The sequence below is a fragment of the Nymphalis io genome, chromosome 12 (assembly GCF_905147045.1).
Source record: "Nymphalis io chromosome 12, ilAglIoxx1.1, whole genome shotgun sequence".
Classification (NCBI taxonomy): domain Eukaryota; kingdom Metazoa; phylum Arthropoda; class Insecta; order Lepidoptera; family Nymphalidae; genus Nymphalis; species Nymphalis io.
The window spans coordinates 2,944,823-2,965,404 of NC_065899.1; the positions used below are offsets into that span (position 1 = coordinate 2,944,823).

The 20,582-nt window shown below is 34.2% G+C and overlaps 5 protein-coding genes across 6 annotated transcripts in view; 2 read left to right on the forward strand and 3 right to left on the reverse strand.

Moving 5' to 3' along the window:
- Positions 1-2,387, forward strand: part of LOC126772258 (uncharacterized) — a 347,965-nt gene extending 345,578 nt beyond the window's left edge. Inside the window, exon 6 of the transcript XR_007669637.1 lies at positions 5-2,387. The gene's annotated coding sequence lies outside the window, so the exon portion shown is untranslated. The remainder of the gene's footprint in view (positions 1-4) is intronic.
- The window catches only part of LOC126772183 (kelch-like protein 5), a 343,872-nt gene that overhangs the window by 299,837 nt on the left and 23,453 nt on the right, over positions 1-20,582 (reverse strand). The window lies entirely within an intron of this gene.
- LOC126772256 (uncharacterized) lies at positions 2,388-3,391 on the reverse strand. The gene is made up of 3 exons (XM_050492543.1): positions 3,148-3,391; positions 2,652-3,079; positions 2,388-2,571 (listed from the first exon to the last, which is right to left on the reverse strand). The coding sequence occupies exons 1-3, from the start codon at positions 3,234-3,236 to the stop codon at positions 2,399-2,401; spliced, it is 690 nt and encodes a 229-aa protein (XP_050348500.1). The 5' UTR covers positions 3,237-3,391; the 3' UTR covers positions 2,388-2,398.
- LOC126772177 (cullin-5) lies at positions 4,432-7,320 on the forward strand. The gene is made up of 4 exons (XM_050492397.1): positions 4,432-4,596; positions 4,675-5,236; positions 5,348-6,978; positions 7,133-7,320. The coding sequence occupies exons 1-4, from the start codon at positions 4,579-4,581 to the stop codon at positions 7,268-7,270; spliced, it is 2,349 nt and encodes a 782-aa protein (XP_050348354.1). The 5' UTR covers positions 4,432-4,578; the 3' UTR covers positions 7,271-7,320.
- On the reverse strand, positions 7,331-20,312 carry LOC126772187 (eukaryotic translation initiation factor 2 subunit 3-like). 2 transcript variants are annotated; one of them, XM_050492419.1, is made up of 9 exons: positions 20,066-20,293; positions 19,719-19,893; positions 15,448-15,684; positions 14,704-14,921; positions 14,392-14,577; positions 13,268-13,450; positions 9,367-9,504; positions 7,959-8,107; positions 7,331-7,474 (listed from the first exon to the last, which is right to left on the reverse strand). In XM_050492419.1, exons 1-9 carry the CDS (start codon positions 20,123-20,125, stop codon positions 7,417-7,419), a joined length of 1,404 nt encoding a protein of 467 aa, XP_050348376.1. In that variant the 5' UTR covers positions 20,126-20,293; the 3' UTR covers positions 7,331-7,416. The 2 variants fall into 2 exon arrangements, with proteins under 2 accessions (XP_050348376.1, XP_050348375.1); XM_050492418.1 differs by lacking the exons at positions 7,331-7,474; positions 7,959-8,107; positions 9,367-9,504; ... (2 more) ...; positions 14,704-14,921; positions 15,448-15,684 and adding an exon at positions 17,060-19,192 and having other exon boundaries at positions 20,066-20,312.

Consider the following 20,582-nt stretch of genomic DNA (forward strand, 5'->3'; position numbering starts at 1 on the left):
GAAGGTTGTGGGTTCGATTCCCACCCAGGACAGATATTTGTGTGCATGAACATGTCTGTTTGTTCTAAGTCAGGGTGTAATTATCTATATAAGTTTGTAAATACACAAAAGAAAAATAGTATATGTAGTATATCAGTTGTCTGGTTTCCATAGTACAAGCTCTGTACAAGCTTAATTTGGGATCAGATGGCCGTGTGTGGAAAATGTCCCAGGATATTATTATTATAATGAATTCCAAATAACTACCTGCACTTCTAAACAAAGTTGACGATGTGTAGGATCTATATTTTTTGTTTATTAGTCATTGAGTTCCATATTCCTTTAAAAAAGAATAATCAATGTGATATCTATTTATATCAAATATTTATATAACTACTTCAAATGTCTAATTATTTATTAACAACTTTTAGTTATAACCAAATGTTTTTTATGCATATAATGATTATGAAACTGTATGATAATGATGTATTATATCTGAATGGGAACTATATCAAAAATTGTATTTCTACAAAAGCTTAATGCAACATTACAAAATTATTTATCTTCATATGTTTTACCTCCAATTATTAAGTTCTTAATAAAAAATAAGCCATTTTATTTAATAAAAATATCTATTTAAAAGAAAACTGGAAAGAACCCAATTGTGTTTTTAGCAGCAAATACAATATGTATTACTTTTTGATGTAATGACTCATATATATACAGTAACAGCCTGTAAATGTCCCACTGCTGGGCTAAGGCCTCCTCTCCCTTTTTTTTTTTTTTTGAGGAGAAGGTTTGGAGCTTATTCCACCACGCTGCTCCAATGCGGGTTGGTAGAATACACATGTGGCAGAATTTCGATGAAATTAGACACATGCAGGTTTCCTCACGATGTTTTCCTTCACCGAAAAGCACGAGATGAATTTTAAACAGAAATTAAGCACATGTAAATTCAGAGGTGCTTGCCCGGGTTTGAACCCACGTTCATCGGTTAAGATTCACGCGTTCTTACCACTGGGCCATCTCGACTTTTTATATATATATATATAATTAACCATAACTGCAAAGCAAAAATCAAGTAAAAATTGGCATTCATTGTTAAGTATCTAAGAAATATAAATAAATTTATGTGCAAATTTGATAATAATAATATTTATCTAAATATTAAATATATGCATTTTACATTAAAATATCGGAACTTCATGACTTATATAATCCTTAGTAATTACTATAATTTTAATAATATAATATGTTTATAGTACATTTAATAATATTACTTTAGGAGTATTTAGTGCTTTAAACAGGTATTGGTAATAAGGTTATTGATCATATATTTTTTCTACTTCAGTCATCCAGTCATCCATTAACAGCAAGTTAATACAATACTATGTAGTTGATACAACAATGTAGTATAAATAATAATTTATTATAAATAGTTTGACTTGCAAAATTTTCAAGATTATATATCATTTTAAAGTTAGCGTCTTAAGATATGAGATATGTTACAAATCAAATAAGTTAATTTATAAATGTAAGACAATATTTTTACTGCTATTTAAATTTTAAATTGGAAGTTGAAATTTGAATTTGCTTGTATTTAATGTTTTATAATTGTAGTCTTTATACCTGTAATGGTATCTTCATATTTCTTTATACAATAGTGATCTTTGATAATATTAATGATGTGCAAATATTTAATATTTTGTGTTACCAAGTTAATAAACTTAGAAAGTGAGTTAGGTAAACTTTCTAGTCTATTTTTGTTGTTACTTCTTGGCTTTATGATACAAAGATTTTGGCTTAAGAATTATGCGCCAAATTTAAGAGTGTATGGCAATATTATCAGAAAAGACTAAATGTCAATAAAAATATATTTTCAAATTCATATATAAATTATATTTTACTACACTACACTTACTATTTTGTATACAATGATATAAAAAAAAACTTTAACCATAAAAATGTTTAACAATGTAAAGTTATACTTTAAAGTGTTATATTTGGTGATAAAAATAAAAAATTCGAAAAAAAAGTGTTTATATTTAATTATTTCGAAAAAAAATAATTTTTATCTCTCATTTCAATATTGTTTTATTTGACATATTGGTGTGTATGGTATTGACAATATCTACATAATAATGCTGCTTTAGTGTACTTTGAAATATTATGTTATGCAATATGTTATTCAATATCTAATTCTGAATAAAGCAAACTGTTCTGCGATCCAATAGGCTGTGCTTATCTGTATATATCATTTTATAAGTTTTTGTTTTGTGTTAAGATCTTAATTTTGTGAATTAATATTTTAATGATAATATTGTTTTACTAGTTTTTATGTCTGTAAATGTTATTTTTTTAAAAATCAAATTGTTTATGAATTCAAATAAATTGTAGAATTATTTAAAAAGTCTTTTAATCAAATGTATAAATTTGAACTAAGTATACCATTACATTTTACAGAACAAGTATCAATTATTTCTAATTTTTCAAGTAGCTTATGTATTTCATTTGTTTGATATTCTTCAATATGTTCTATATAACAAACTAATGCAGTCGCTGATAAATTAATATGTTCTCGTAAACATACAGCTGAAACAAATATAAATTATAGAATACAGATTAACATATGTATTTATAAGATTGCAAATACCTAATATTCCAACATTTACCTCCGGCAGCCACTCCTGATAGAATATTAGGTTGTTCCAGCTTAGCAAAATTAAAATCCCATGATTTTTTAGACAGTATTGAAGTTGTTAACTTTCTTATTACCCAAGATTGCATTCCAAGACTTGCTGTTTGATATTCCATCAAAGGTTTTGTTTGAATTGTTATAACATCCTCACTTTTATAAATAAATGGTTTTAATAATTCAATAATTTCACTACTTTTTAGCAAATTATAATCTTTAACAGTGCAAACATAATTGTCTGAAGACATTAATTCATACAAATATAAATTTACACCTATGTTAGAATTTAGAAATTTCAAATGATCTTGAGATTGGACTTTGATGTAATCTGCTAAAAATTTTCCTTCAAGAATGAAAAATGTTTCGATTCTTTTTGGAATTTCTATAGGCAGCTGCCATTGTATCCTGTAAAAAACATTTTTTTTACTAAGTTAAATAATTTATAAAAATACAAAAAAGGGTTAAATAAATACGTTGTGACATTGTCCTCAATGTAAGATTCATCCCAATCCTCCCATGTTGTCCTGCTAACAGGTTCTACTATTTCGCCGAAAGTGCTCATAACAATTTGTAATTGTAATAAACTATTAATAATTTTCAGTCAATTATTATTATGCTTTGTGACTTTTTACAAAGTTTCGTTGATTTTTTATTGACTGTTTGTGGTTTTTATTGTCTTGTAATAACAGAAAATTAAAATTTTAATGTATGATTAGTGTATGACTTAACTAATTCAATGACTTGAGCCAATGTTGCCGTTTAAAAATTATGGTCTGTCATGTCGTTTAATATACTTGAAATATATATAATAAATATACATTTTATTTAAAGTAAATTAAAGATTAAAACTTATTCTGGAACGCATAATAGTCTAATAAAAAAATACCATCAAAACTATTACAAAATCCTTAAACAAATATTTACAAAATGTTATGAGTTTTTTTTATTTAACGTATTAAGAAGCACAGAACAGGAGGATGTTGCCCTGAGCTTCTTGGCTCACCTGATGGAAAGTTACTAACACCGCCCTCAAACATCTGAAACAAATGACTTGCAGGTGTTTTGTCAGCCTTTTAAGAATTGAATAATATACTCTTTTCTTGAAAGTTTCCAACTTATCGTTTCGGAAACGCTCAAGCTGGTTCCACTGAGTGTATATATGTTGTGAGGTACAAAAATCTTAATAAATAGTGCTGTTGTGGATTTCTAAGCATCGAAGTGGTGTAGATATGTAGTTCTAAAATTATTGTTTTTCTAAATGTTATATGAAAATTGTTAAATTATATAGCTTTAATATGCTGTAGACGCAGAGTCAGGAACGTATTTTTAGTTTTTATTTTAACTTCGTGGTTATCAATTAATCTACCTTTGTTACTTATCTCATTAATCTTAGTATTTTAATAGAATAAAGAGAAAATATTTTTGTACAAAAAAATATTTAGAAAACTAGAACCAGAACATTCTATCATAGCCGGTGATTTAGTCTTTTATAAGTTATTTACACCTGTTATTAGGGGCGAAGTATGGGTTGAGTTTTTGTTCTATTTTTGATTATGGCTTAGATTTGAAACTTATTATACTGCACTAATAAACTGTACTCTGAGTTATGATTATTATCACTGTATAATATTATACACGTAAAAAGATGTTAGTTAAATTATACTTTTTAATATCATTGTATTAACTAACTTGTATTCTAAGCACAGTCGGTGTTATTTAAGTGGCAACACTATTTATCGCAAATAACAATATGGCAGATGACGCAAAAGCATAGTTTCCAAGGGTCGTAACTTCGTAAGCACTAAGAGAAAATTTTAATGAAAAAGTTATAAAAACAGTACACTTTTTAATATTATGGTAAAAGAAATTTTCTTTGTATCATTAAGCGTTACTTTAAATAGCTCATGTTAAATATGTTAAAGGTGGGTAATTTAATATAAGAGAAAATTATGAAATTATTTCATTTAAATTAATACGAGGTAATCTTAATCATTTTTCAGGACAAGGGACAAGTAACATTCGAAGATAAATGGCCATCCATGCGTCCTATAGTTTTGAAATTACTAAAGCAGGAACCGGTAACTCAAATAGAATGGCAAGATCTTTTCGTTGCAGTACATTCGGTTTGCCTTTGGGATGACAGAGGCCCATATAAATTAAGAGATGCGCTTCAACAAGATATAATGATGTACATTAAACAGGCTCAAGTTCGTGTTCTAGCACAACGTGAGGATCAGGCACTTTTAAAGGCGTATATTGCGGAATGGGGAAAATTTTTTACTCAGTGCAATTATTTACCTACACCATTTCGCCAATTAGAGAATTCCATTAATAATATGAGTAAAGTGACGAGTTCTAATGCATCAAGTTCTCAAAAAAAGAATAATAATAACAACATAGAAGATAGCTTAGTGCGAAAGTTGATGTTGGACTCTTGGAATCAAAGTATTTTTGTGGAAATCAAGCAAAGATTACAAGATTCAGCTATGAAACTTGTACAAGCAGAACGTAATGGTGAATCCTTTGACTCACAGCTTGTTATAGGTGTAAGAGAGTCTTATGGTAAGTTTCATTCATTCATTATTTTAAAATTTTAAATGAATAACTTAAAATTGTATCTAAAATATGAAACTAACATACACAATGAAATAACACTTCTATTTTACTTTTCAGTTAATTTATGTTCAAATTTAGTTGATAAACTACAAATATACAGAGAAAACTTTGAAGCTGCATACATGCAAGCAACAGAGGAGTTTTATAAATTGAAAGCAAGCGAGCATTTATTATCTAATGGTGTACAGTCTTATATGAAATATGCAGATCAACGACTTAAAGAAGAAGAAGCTAGAGCACATAGATATTTAGAGCCTGGGAGTGGAAGTGTTGCAGCACTTACACAATGTTGTGAAAAAGTTCTTATTGGGGAACATTTGCCCACATTACTTGCTGAAAGTGCTCCTTTAATTAAAGCTGGTGAGACAGATAAACTTCAGCTAATGTTTCGCCTTCTCGATAGAGTGCCGGAAGGTGTTACACCAATATTAAGAGACTTGGAAGCTCATATTGTGTCTGCAGGCTTAGCAGACATGGTTGCATCTGCTGATATAATAACAACAGACTCTGAAAAATATGTAGAGCGTCTATTAGATCTGTTTAAAAAATTTAGTTCTTTAGCTAAAGATGCTTTTATGGATGATCCTAGATTTTTAACTGCTAGGGATAAAGCTTATAAGTGTGTTGTAAATGATACTACAGTTTTTAAGTTGGAACTGCCATCATCAGCCTTAATACGCGGCAGCAAGGGTACTGCCCCAGAAAGCAAGTGTCCTGAGCTGCTTGCTAACTACTGTGATATGTTGTTACGTAAGACACCATTGAGTAAAAGATTAACAAGTGAACAGATAGAATGTAGGTTAAGAGATGTTTTATTAGTTTTAAAATACATTGAAAATAAAGATGTTTTTATGCGATACCATAAAGCACATTTGACTAGAAGGTTGATATTAGATTCTAGTGCAGATTCAGAAAAGGAAGAAGATATGGTTGAGTGGTTGCGTGAAGTTGGTATGCCAGCTGATTATGTTAATAAGCTAGCTCGTATGTTCCAAGATATTAAAGTAAGTGAAGATCTGAACACACAATTTAGAGGTGAAACTACAAGGCATGACGCTATTAATATTAAAATTCTCAATGCTGGTGCTTGGGCTAGAGGTTCTGAAAGAGTTACTGTAAGTCTTCCTCTAGAATTAGAGGATTATATTCCAGAAGTAGAAGAATTTTATAAGAAGAAGCACTCTGGCAGAAAATTGCAATGGTATCACCATATGAGTAATGGTACTATCACATTTGCTAACACAGTAGGCAGATTTGATTTAGATGTGACAACTTTTCAAATGGCTGTATTATTTGCATGGAATCAAAGACCTATGGAAAAAGTAACATATGAAAATCTAAGACTTGCTACAGAATTACCTGATCCAGAATTGAGGAGAACTCTTTGGTCATTAGTTGCATTCCCTAAACTCAAAAGGCAGCTTTTATGCTATAAACCACTTGTACAAAATCCAAAAGATTTTTCGGAAAATACAACATTTTGGGTCAATCAAGAATTTGCTCTTATTAAAAATGGTAAACCACAAAGAAGGGGTAAAATAAACTTAATTGGTAGACTTCAACTTAGTACAGAACGTTCTCAAATAGAAGATAATCACTCCATTGTTCAATTAAGAATTCTAAGAACCCAAGAAGCAATAATAAAAATATTAAAGATGAGGAAACGCATCACAAATACTGCACTTCAGGTATGTATTACTTTCATATTTCACTATAACTTAATTATAATTTATTAATTCTTAAAGGAATGTGTTAGTATTGTTTTATTAAAATATTTTTAATAAACTGATGCACTTTGAATTAAGATCGAGAGACACTATTGTAACCCATGATTAATTACAGAGTGAACTTGTTGAAATCCTCAAGAATATGTTCCTGCCTTCAAAGAAGATGATTAAAGAGCAGTTAGAATGGCTTATAGAGCACAAGTACATGCGTCGTGATGACGAAGATATCAATACTTTTATATACATGGCCTAAAATTAACATCTCAACTGTACATGATCCAATAAATTATTTACTCATTTAAACCAAGTTTGTTGTTAATTCAAATAAAACATTTTTTAATAATATTTTTTATTAATATTAAATATGACAGTACATACAATACAAAAGATATAAGCACTTTAATTTCGTCCAGGCTCTATAGTTTCGCCTCCTTGGATCTGGCCCCAACCAATTAACCTGTAATATTTTTTTGAGTTTAATTATACAATATGATTATAAAACGATATCTCATAGACTATACTAGTTTTAAATACCTTGCAAAGTTAATCATAAAATATATAATTCTTACAGTTTGTACTACAAAGTACAGACAATTTTATGATAAATTGTTTAAATTACACACTTAGAACAAGAAATTTAAGCATATGTTATTAGTTGTTATTCTTAACTTTTAATATGGTTTTTATATTTTTTAAAAATAAATTTCCAAGAATTTTACAAGGATTTGCTTAATTTTGTATTTGTCAAAACTTCTTTGTACCAAACCTATAAATGGTTAAGAGTGAAATAATTATTTTATAGACAAACACATTAACTTTGTTTTGGAAATTGATTATGGATCTTTACATGCTGCTTTTCCTTTTAACTACAGATATACTAAACCTGTCTGAATGTAGAATGGGTTGTATGGGTTGATGTTAAAACATTATTTCACATTTACCTCCAGTGATTTTCCACTCTTCTACTGAGTGCCACCTTCTCTCCAATCTCTGTGCATACCGGGCTGGTAAGCGCAATCTTTGCTAAATCGGCTTTGGTAGCAATTACTCTACCACCAGTACTCAAGGATCCAATATTTACAAGCAGCGCCTGGTAAAATGAATATAAATAAAAAATATATCATTTGTTTCATATGTTAAGAATTTTGAAAATTTAACCAGATATTTGCCTTATAATTACTAAAACTATTTTTATAAGTTGGTAAAAATTTATTGAAAAACAATGAGACTAAAAAATTAAACTTTTGTTGCAGTTGTCAATGCCCACCTTCATAATATTTTTTTTTTATAGAATAGGAAGGCGGACGAGCATATGGGCCACCTAATGGCAAGTGGTCACCAAACGCCCTTAGACAATGGCATCGTAAGAAATGTCAACCATCGCTTACATAGCCAATGCGCCACCAACCTTTGTAACTAAGATGTTATATCCCTTATGCCTGTAATTACACTGGCTCACTCACCCTTCAAACCGGAACACAACAATAACAAGTACTGCTGTTTTGCGGTAGAATATCTGATGAGTAGATGGTACCTACCCAGACAAGCTTGCACAAAGCCCTACCACCAGTATATATATAGTATACTTGATAAGTATGCTATATATATACTGGTGGTAGTATATTATAGCAGACTTGATAAGTAAACACAGACCTGAATGTGATCATTTACTTCGTTAGTATCAATGAGATCAATGAATGGATAATTTTTCACACAAGTCTCTTAACTATGCCAAACATACACAATCAGTTGTATATGGTGTATCAAAAATTGACTCAAATCATATTTATATTATGCATACATTGTCTGATGAACTGTTAAGTTTGAATTACTTTCAAGTTAAATTGCAGTTGTTATTGTTAAGTTAAGCCTACAAAGCTTATTTTATGATATTTTTGTTCTTAATTATTACTCACCAAGAAAGAATTGCATATGGCATCAATGAACTACCACGACAATCAAATATTTAAATATCATTTGTAAATGGTGCTTTCTAAGGATTAAAATGATATTAATAATAATATAATTATAATAATATCCTGGGACATTTTTCACACACGGCCATCTGATCCCAAATTAAGCTTGTGCAAAGCTTGTGCTATGGAAACCAGGTAACTGATATACTACATATGCTACTTTTTTTTTTAAATACATACATACATAGATAATTACACTCAGACTCAGGACAAACAGACATGTTCATGCACACAAATGTCTGTCCTGGGTGGGAATCGAACCCACAACCTTCGGCGTGAAAGGCAAGTATCTACCAACCACGCCAACCGGCTCGTCAAAATATTAAAGCGATTGTTTTAAACAAATAAATTATCGATTCTCATTACAACATACCTCGTTTCTGGTCAACTTTTGCACTTTAGCCGCTTTTTTGTCGCCTTCTGTGCGAACACCGAGAAGACGTTTGAGAAGATAGTACGAGACTTCGAGCTTCACAAATATACCAGGTAACGCACCTACAGCTCCGAGAACCTAAACATTTGTAAAAATTATCATTCACACAGCTTAACTTGGATTTTCAATTGGCAATAAATACATAAAATATATACAGCATAATATGTTTGTAGTGTTTCACAGTACCAGTAATAGTTGTACACAATTAACATGACAAGACAAGACAATTAATATAAGTTAGATAAGCACATAAATATGGCGAAATTGTTATAAAAAATATTTTATTTATAAGAAATAACGCCGTGGAGTACCGGCTTAGAATAGTACTCCCCCAATCTCATCCCGTGGGTGTCGTAAGAGGCGACTGAGGGACGGGGAAAAGGGGGGATGGGCAGCAGCGTCCCCTCCCCCATAAACATCTCAACCCCCTACTGCGCTCGCCAACACGCCTGCCCAGCGCGACGAGTATGGGCAAACCCTCCTAAATGGCAGATGCGCCCAAAAAAAGGCCCCCAGTTACCGGCAAGCCCGCTAGGCCCGACCAAGGTAGCGGTCGCGGTATCGGCAGGGCAGGGGGTGCTAAGAATCACCGGTTCACGGCAGGCTACCATATAAGACGACTTCACATGGCAACGTACAATGGACGCTCGATGAGGCTGGACCATTACCTCGCCGAATTAGAAGTAGAGTTAAGTCATATAAACTGGCATATACTGGGGTTATCTGAAGTCCGAAGACAGGGGGAGGACACGATAACTCTAGAGTCCGGTAACTTACTCTACTTCCGTGAAGGTGATAACCTCTCCCAGGGTGGTGTCGGTTTTCTAGTCAAAAAGGATCTCATTAGCAGCATTGTGGAAATCAGTAGTGTGTCAAACCGGGTAGCGTACCTTGTCCTAAAACTTTCCGACAGGTACTCCCTGAAGGTCGTACAGGTATATGCGCCAACTTCGACATACTCTGATGATGTGGTCGAAGCGATGTACGAGGACATCGCAAAGGCCCTCAACGACACCTCGAAGGGCCACTACAATGTTGTTATGGGAGACTTTAATGCTAAAGTGGGAGTACAAGATAACGGTGAATCGAAAGTCGGACCTTACGGCTTGGGATGCAGAAATCACAGGGGGCAAATGCTGGTAAACTTTCTCGAAGCGCAGGGGCTCTTTTTGATGAATTCTTTCTTTCAAAAGAAGCCTCAGAGGAGGTGGACCTGGCGAAGCCCCGATAACGTGACAAGGAACGAGATAGACTATCATTTCGAATAAAAGGCACATATTTAGAGATGTTACAGTGATCAACAGGTTTAATACCGGAAGTGATCACCGCTTGGTTCGAGGCACTCTAAATATCGACTTCAAAGCCGAAAGATCGAGAATGATGAGGTCTACTCTCCGACCTACCTTGCTCCAAGCTGCTCAAGGCTCCGAAAAGTTCCAAATGGAACTTCAAAATCAATTCACCGCGTTAGAAACCGTAAGCAGCATTGATGAGAAAACTGACACGCTGGTCAAAATACTGCAAAACACATCCCGCAAGTGTTTTCCGCCACAGAGAAGAGACACCAAAACTCTCTGCTGAGACACTCGAGCTCATGAGAAAACGACGAGAACTACCATCGGTTTTGTCAGATAAGACCTTAAACCGAACAATAAAAACGCTGACGCGACGCGATTTCCGACGCTCCAATACCCGTGCCATAAAGGCTGCGATTGAGCAAAATCGGGGATCGAAAGTGTTCGCTCGCAAGTTTGGGAGGCCGCGTCTGACAAAACTTAAAACTGAAAATGGTGGGGTCGTTACCTCTAGGCCTGAGATTGTCGGAGAAGTAGAGAGGTTTTATGGGCAGTTGTTCTCTTCAAGATCGGATAAACCCGTGGGAATCAGTATTGATGACCAGCGCGCCCCTCTTATGCGCCATTTCTCCGAGGAGCTCCCGGTCGTTGACCAAGGCGAGATTAGGGCGGCTCTAGAACAGCTTAAAAACAACAAAGCCCCGGGAGATGACGGAATCACAACAGAGTTGCTTAAGGCAGGCGGGACTCCGGTCCTGAAAGAGCTAGCAAGCCTCTTTAATTCCGTCATCCAACATGGCAAGACCCCGGAAACGTGGAGCGGGAGTGAGGTGGTACTGTTTTTCAAGAAAGGTGATAAAACCCTCTTGAAAAACTACAGACCAATCTCCCTCCTGAGTCACGTGGATAAGCTGTTCTCAAGAGTCGTCACGAACCGTCTCGCCAGACGACTTGACGAGTTCCAGCCCCCAGAGCAAGCCGGCTTTCGATCAGGCTACAGCACCGTGGACCACATCCATACTGTTCGGCAGATTGTGCAGAAGACCGAAGAGTACAATCAGCCGCTGTGTATGGCATTTGTGGACTACGAGAAAGCCTACGAGAAACTCCATCGAAACCTGGGCAGTGCTCGACTCATTGCAGAGATGTCATATCGACTGGAGATATATCGAGGTACTGAGATGTCTGTACAACGCCGCTACAATGACTGTCCACATCCAGGACTGTAAGACGAAGGCGCTCCAACTGCGCAGAGGGGTGAGACAGGGGGGATGTAATATCCCCGAAACTGTTCACCAACGCGTTGGAAGACGTTTTCAAGACGCTGGATTGGACTGAGTATGGAGTCAATGTAAACGGCGAGTACATCTCACACCTTCGATTTGCCGACGATATCGTTATCATAGCAGAGTCGCTGGAACAACTCACCGAAATGCTGCGTAGCCTAGGCGAATCTTCCCGGTATGTCGGTCTCGGTATAAACTTGGACAAGACCGAGGTCATGTTCAATAGGATAATACAAGTCGGTAGGAACAACTTCGAGAAGGAAGCCGATCGAAGAATTCGCTTGGGATGGGCAGCATTTGGCAACCTTCGTCAAGTCTTCAAGTCGTCTATACCGCAATGTTTGAAGACGAAAGTCTTCAACCAATGCGTCTTACCTGCCATGACATACGGTGCCGAAACGTGGACACTAACTGCGGGACTAGTCCACAAATTCATAGTCGCTCAGCGTGCTATGGAGCGAGCTATGCTCGGAGTATCTTTGAAGGATAAGATCAGAAATGAGATTATCAGGAAAAGAACCGGAGTCACCGACGTAGCTTGCAAAATTAGCAGGCTGAAGTGACAGCGGGCTGGTCACGTATGTCGTAGGACCGATGGCCGTTGGAGCAGACGAGTCCTAGAGTGGAGACCGCGAATCGGCAAGCGCAGCGTAGGGCGCCCTCCAGCCAGGTGGACCGACGACCTTAAGAAGGTGGCGGGTACCAACTGAATGCGGAAGGCGGAGGACAGGGAGCATTGGCGCACCTTGGGAGAGGCCTATGTTCAGCAGTGGACAACGATTGGCTGTTGATTGATTGATTGACTAAATATCTAATTTCTTAAAACTAATACAATAAAAATAAATACAACATATGATTGCTGCTCGTGTGCACGTAAATATCACTTGTCATTTCTTCTTCTATAATTAGTTTAATAAAAAAACATTAGTAATAAATATGAAATATAACATAATATGTCATGCTTCTTTTATTTATATATACAATCTTATCAATCTATAGAATAATTCATTTATAATAAGAGTTGTCCTCTTATGTTAATCATAATAACGTAATATGACAACTAGCGTGGAGTTTCATTATGAACTTTCATAGAACCGCCACGTATGTTTGACAAATAATCCCAAGTTTATATACCATGCGAGCAGCGAATGATTAATTATACTATAGTTATCTTAAGCCACAGTAAAGTTAAGGCCCATGGCAGCCCAACCCTCCACCGTGGCGGTCGGTATTATTTGTAAGGTACGTGTGAAGCGTCACCTGTCCAACGAGTCTGTCCGCGCGACACAGAGTGGGTTCTATCTTGGTGCCGACCCCGATGAGTCCTCCGGGCACGGCGTACTGCAGCTCGTTCTGCTCCGCGAACAGCGACACGATGCGCGAGAAGATCGGCCGACACGTCAGCTTGCCGTCTGCATCTTTGCTCACCAGCCCCGGACGCACCTGCAGCCAGACGAGGTGGTCAGTGGTCAGTGGCATAAGACACTTCGTCACTGAATCACCGACTATGTAGTCTAAGATATATGTATTAAGCACAAGAAGAAAAAATTATTGATGTTTAGCAGGGGAATAATAATATCCTGGGAAATTTTTCACACATGGCCATCTGATCCCAAATTAAGCTTGTACAAAGCTTGTGCTATGGAAACCGGACAACTGATATACTACATATACTACTTTTCTTTTGTAAATCAGACATGTTCATGCACACAAATGTCTGTCCTGGGTGGGAATCGAACCCACAATCGGCAAGGTGTGTTGGCGTGAAAGGCAAGTGTCTACCAACCACGCCAACCGGCTCGTTTAATAAGTGATGATGCTTTTTAATATTACCATCAACTTGCCGATAATGGGATCTAAGTCGTTAACCTTTTTATAATGAGTATTACAGTAATAGTGAAAAAACAGCAAAATCGGATCTAGACACGAGGTAGCGTGTCAAGCCAAGTTCAAGCCAATAGAACTGGCGAGCAGCACCGTGTGTAATAATTACACGAACCATTTTTTTTAAAGTTGTTTTAAAATATTTTATGTTACTACATTCAAGACTGACCATTGAACTTGGCACCCATTTAGATCTCACTTCTTTTGTCGTTGAAGTCAACAACCAAGGCATATATCATAATATTGAACTTGGCTCTGATTTCACATTTACGACACGAAGACGCGATTAATTGGTTTAATTAGCATAGTTTCATATAACCGCAACGATATGCGTTCTTATGCACTTTAGATAGTTGTTTTTGTGATTTAATTTATCGTTATTTTTGTTATTTGAGTCACTTAATTATGATCACGTGACAACATTAGAAAAGTGGGAGTGCACACTTTTATATGGTAGTCAAGTGTCTGCAGGCAAGATCGTGGGGTCAGAGACGGGTTACCTCAATCTCCATGCCGACGGTGAGCACGCCCTGCAGGATGGAACCGCCCGCCACGCCCCCGCGCAGGTCGTCGACCTCGCAGCCCGGCTTGTTCACGTCGAAGGAACGGATCACGATCATGCGCGGGGGAGACGTGAAGTCTCGTATCGGAACCGGGATTTTCTTCATGATGTACTCGCACAGAACCTGCGAAGGAAATGCCTCATGATATTCTAAAGTTTTGGGTAAAAGTAGTATTGATGACATTATCGACATTGAAACTATTATACTTGGGTTATGAAAAACTGGCGTCAGCATTTGATTTAGTTTTACCTCAATGTTATATTTAAGCTGAGCAGAGATAGGTATGATCGGGGCCCCTTCGGCGACGGTGCCCTGGACGAATTTAGTGATTTGTTCATGTTGCTCCTTAGCTTGGCCCTCCTTGACCAAGTCTATCTTATTTTGCAATATGAGTATGTGTTTCAGTTTCATGATTTCTATCGCCGCCAAGTGTTCACTGGTCTGGGGTTGCGGACATGACTCATTGCCTGCAAAACAGAAATAAGTCATCTTAGATTCAATGGTTGGTTACTCATTGATGGTGTAAGATGTTATGTTGGTTACACTTTTACTATCAAACGGCCAGGCAAACGCGACCAAAGCGCCATAGGTACACAGTGGAAATTCCCCGCCTACGTACGAAGCGCTTTGAATCTACATTCATAATTCGCACTGCGAAACTGTGGAATGTTCTACCAGAGTCCGTATTTCCTGATAGGTACAATGTTGTTGTCTTCAAATCCAAAGTAAACAGGTTTCTTATAGGCAAGTGTGCTACATCATAGACCGTGTCGATGCTTAACATCAGGCAAATCAACGGTCAAAAGCTGGCCTATTAATTGTAAAAAAAAAAACTTCTCACTATTTCATTTGGCTTCAGGTTTGCCCTGCGTGGAAACTACTTGTAGTTCGAGTGTCTATAGACGAAGGTAGGACGTGGTCAACTAAATAAAAAAGTCACCATACACCTGCTTAGAAAATATTTATATTGTGACAGGCAACAAATGTTCTCACCAGCAATGAGAAGTAAGGCCGCGTCCATGACAGCGGCTCCGTTGAGCATGGTGGCCATGAGAATGTCGTGACCGGGGCAGTCCACGAAGCTGACGTGGCGTACGAGCTGAAAGCGGCCGGTGCAGGCGGGTCGCAAGCACGGGAAGTTGTCGTCCTTGGAGGAGCCACCCGACGTGTAGCTGGTCGGTCGAGGACATTTCGGGTTGTCGCATTTGTAGATTTTGGCATTTGCGTAACCTTACAAATATAATTACATTTTAGTGCAGTGTCCTCTTATTGAAGTTTCATTATCAATATATATATTTTTAAACAAATTATAAATAAATATTACCCATTTTGTCAAATTTGTTTGACTATGTGTACACATCATATCCCCATTGAGTGAGTGATAGAATTTGTGAAAATTCAATTATTCAAAAAAAATATTATAAAAGCTGTTATAATATTTAATAAAACTATCTAGGATGTCTTTATGAATTGTTAGCAGGATTTTCCAAAACAGTACATTTAAAGTTTAAGTAATTGTATTAAGGTAAATCTTAATGTCAAATACTATAAATAGCTAATTTTTTTTGTCAAAAACAATAAAATTTATTGTGATTTATGCATGAGCTTTAAATTAAAAAATAACATATACATGTTCATCTGTTTTAATATTTTAGGCTGCAAAATATGTTATACGCAATCAAAATATATATTATACTAGACATACTAGCACTTTTGGATTATGTAAAGCTACCACCGTATGTTACCATGATTGAATCTGTTATGTCACTTTTGACTGTCACTGGTCTTGGTTATTTGTAATATTAAAAAATATGGTTTTATACTAAATCACATTTTATTAATTATTTTATACTTCCAAAATGTTTAGAAGACTAACAAAAGGCCGTCTAACTGCCTGAAAGCAGTGAACAGAGTACTCGTCTTGGCAATGCCTTTCATGTTGTGTTTGTTCCTCGCCACTATAGGACGATTGAAATACTTATATGCAATTAATAAAGCAATAACTGAATATTTTGTACAATTTTAGCAAATGAAATGCAATTGATAAGTAAGAAGATATTGAAATATACGAAACGTCTTTAATACTTTGTAATAAAACTGAATGCTCTTAACAATTATATAGAAAAATAATCAACATTTTGTTCATATCATAGTTTAACTAACAGAATAATAGAAATCATTAACACCATATTCACTATTTGAAACTATGTACCTAATATTTCAAATATATGTATTTCTTTTTGTTTAACAATTATTATAAGGTCTCATAGTTAATACGATCTTAAAAGGCAAAAAAGAAATTTTAAGGCACATTAAAAATTTCATCTCAAAATTTTAGTACAAACAATACAATATGTTTCAAAATTACTCAAAACATAAATCTTACTCTATCTAAATAAATTGTATAATACTCAAAGTATAAATGTTACAATACAAATAAACATGAATCATATGAATAAGATTGAATATGATTTTGTGTGATACATTTTTTTTTGTATTTTTAATAGTATTAATGAATATTGATAAGTTGCAAACATCAGCAATGAAATATTCTTTAATGAAATTACATATTTCATCATATAAATTGTTTACATTAGTAATTTAATTCTTGTGGCTTTTTACATAAAATATTTGTATTTTAATTTTTAGGTATTAAATTCTTAAAGTATGTTTCAACATTAACCTTAAATTATATATATATATATTGAAATGAAAGTCTTAGTAAATGAAAATCTAAAATAAAGAAACTGAAAACATATCTGATTCTTAACAGCGGACAAAATCCGCTTAGATGCGAACATAGTAAGAACTTGTATGTGCAAACAGATTACATGTATAGCAAGCATGCTGGCTACTTGGCACTACATTTGCACTTTCTCGAGCGTGTGCGTATTTATAAAACTCGTTACAAAACACTTTGCCAGTCAGTTGTACCAAATAAAGATAATATAAGAATAATTTAAAGTGAAAAGGTTGGAGAGAGGAAACATATTCTGAGAATTTAATTTTTTACTGAGATTCTAAGTTTAAATATTTTTTTTACTTTTTTCTTTTTTTACTTTTTAAATATCTTTAGTGTGTTTAATAATTGCATAAAGATTTTATCATTTTAATAAACAGCTAAAATATATCTAAATACTGTAATCTAATTTCTTGCTTTTACAACTGTAAGTAGTAATTATCATTAATATTTATTAGAACAAATATTTTCTGCACTTTAAAGCCCCACATTTGCATTCAGTACGATTTCTGAGCAATGCCATATTTTGTTGTTGCATTTCAAATCTAGTCTTCACAGGTGAAACTGGAGAAATTGTAGTATTCGCTTCGGAAGCATTAGGTATACAGGTGTTATCTTCTACATTTTCCATAGATATAACAGGAGTTTCTGTATCTTCTTCACTTTCAGAGGACTTTTGCAAGTAGTCAAAGCATATCTCCTCTCCTGCTTCAATGTCCCTCGTAGCAAATAAAGCTAACATTGGTAGGTTTGGGTCCAGGCAATCTGCCCATACAGCCCATACACCTAGGTTTGGATCACATGAATGATTTATAAAATGTGATACATTACCTAAATTACATGCATCCACAACATATGGGTTTTCCACTGAATTAAAATCTAAATCAAACAGATAAGTCAATCCATTAGCATCATACTCCCTTCCACGTTTCTCTGCCTCTTCAAAAGTAATAACCTCTCCAACATATTGGCATAGAAATTGTCCCTGCTTAATCTTCTGATCTGATCTTACTCCCCATCCACAGCCATTAGCCGTTTTAAATATAGTCAATTTAAAATTTCGTCCCCGTTGAACTACACGATTATTACAATCTGGTGAACATTTGCATGCTTTGTTACATTCATATACTGGTGTACCTGTAGCGACTCGAAGTCTTCTATTAACTGTATAGGCAAATAAACCTGCTTGCATTCCACAACAGGATTTTGATCGACAGTTACAGGCATCACATTCACAACCAATAGGTGGGTCATTGGGAATAACTACACCAACTCCAGGTATTGATTCATTTATGTACGTAAAATTTTCTGGTGGACCAGTTAAATCAACATCATTTTCTACTGTTAACTTCTTACATTTATCGACTTGATTCAAATAATCTTCCCAATCTTTGAGGGCCATTAGCTGACGACAGCGTTTTCTACACATAACATATAACTGTAAAATATTTCTTGTTTCTTGAACAAGATCACATGCATAAAGTTCATTCGACTCATTTAGATATATCATTGAAAGTAATTTTAATAATAGGTTCTCTTTTAATGTAGTAAGGTTGGATTCATCAAATTCATCAAGTCTTTTAATAAGATTCTCCTCACTAAGTAAATTGTCAAAAGATAATTCTTCTTTAAGTTCTTCAATTTTTTTACAATTTTTTAACTCTTCACTAATTAAAAACTTTTTTAAAACATCTGGACAATTATCTAGATTTTCAATTGGTTCCCAAGTGTTTTCACTGTCATTCCAACCTTTCCATTTAATGAAAAAGCTTTCTTTACCCGATACATATTTGAAATCAAGAATTTGTTCTATGATGAACTCTTCTGGTTGTTGTTTATGTCTTTTTTGTTTTTTGCTTTGAGGTTTTTCTATTATTGTTTCTGTATCTAATGGCAGAGGTCTCTTTTTCGCTTTTCTAAACTTTCCGATAAAAATATGTTCATCTCTTTCATCGGCTCTATCACGATACATTCTTATAACTGACTCGGTCAGGCGCTCTGCAACATACCATGTGATTTATATTAACAATAATTTTTATTATTTATTATTCATATAAATATAATAACTATAAAAGCTTTAATAATTCTGTTCACATGGTACATTGCAAAGGATTTTTTTACTTTCTTAAAGCTAAAAATATATTACAATTATTAAAATGTATTGTTTATTTATTTATTTTTTCTGACAAAAATGTAAAAGGATGTGGTAACAATAATTATAAATTGTAATTAAATATGTAATTATTGTTTATAAAAAAGTGATGAAAAATATTTCATTGTTGACAGAACTATATGCACACAACAATAACAATCTATGCCATATGTTTGTAACCATATGGCATATTATATACATATCATCCTCATATCACATTAAATACATACTTAATTAAATATGAAAAACAATTAGAGAAAAATTTAGTTACTTTAGTAGGACTTAATGTCAAATTATTGTCATACATGCATCGTTAATATTTTCTGCTAACGGATTTACTTAAATTATTAATTACAAAATAAAACGACTTACCTAATTTAATAGTAATATTTCGTTCCAATTCATTCTTGAATCTGACAGTCTGCACACCAGATATTGCTTTTACCACAGTTGATTTACCATGGGCTACGTGACCAATTGTACCAATGTTAATAGTGGCTTGTCTAGATATTACTTCAGGGGATAAAGCAGATAGCTTTGTGACATCCTAAAACGAAACATTAGTAAACTTTATTGGTTGAAAATTCGTTACTTCTTGTTATAGGTTATATCATGTTTCATAATTAATTCTCACTAAACGATTTAATATAACTATAAAGTATGTAAGATAAATCATCAGGAGATATTAATTTAGGCAGTTACGGTAGTTTCCAACTTACTAATTTAGACAAATCTTGCTGATGCAAGTTTGACTGAGCTCGGCCTTCATTCGAAGTCATATTGGTTTAAAATACAAGCACTTGTACAAGTATACTATATATTCAGCATTCAATTAACTTATTTTAAACATAGACTGTAGCGTCTAAAATGTTAATTCAAACAATTTCGTGATTGTTTCGAGTTATTGCGTGGCCATAGCTCCTTGCCTTGCCGCGCACGTTGAAAAATTTATTGTAATCTGTATCTGTAATCATAGTAGGGTTACCAGTTTTCGAGCCCTATAACAATATAATACAGTAAATAGATTAAATTTTAAAATCGTGTAAATGCAATATAGCTTTCTAAAATATCACTGAATTATAATTTATAGCATCGAGCTAAAAGTATTTGGCTTAATAGATTTTTATATATTTATTTTTCAGTATTAAATTTGTCAATATGATCGCTTCATTAGTTTATTATAAAGCGCTCTTGGTGTTTAAAGACTTACAGAGGTATTGAGTAATTTACAGACTA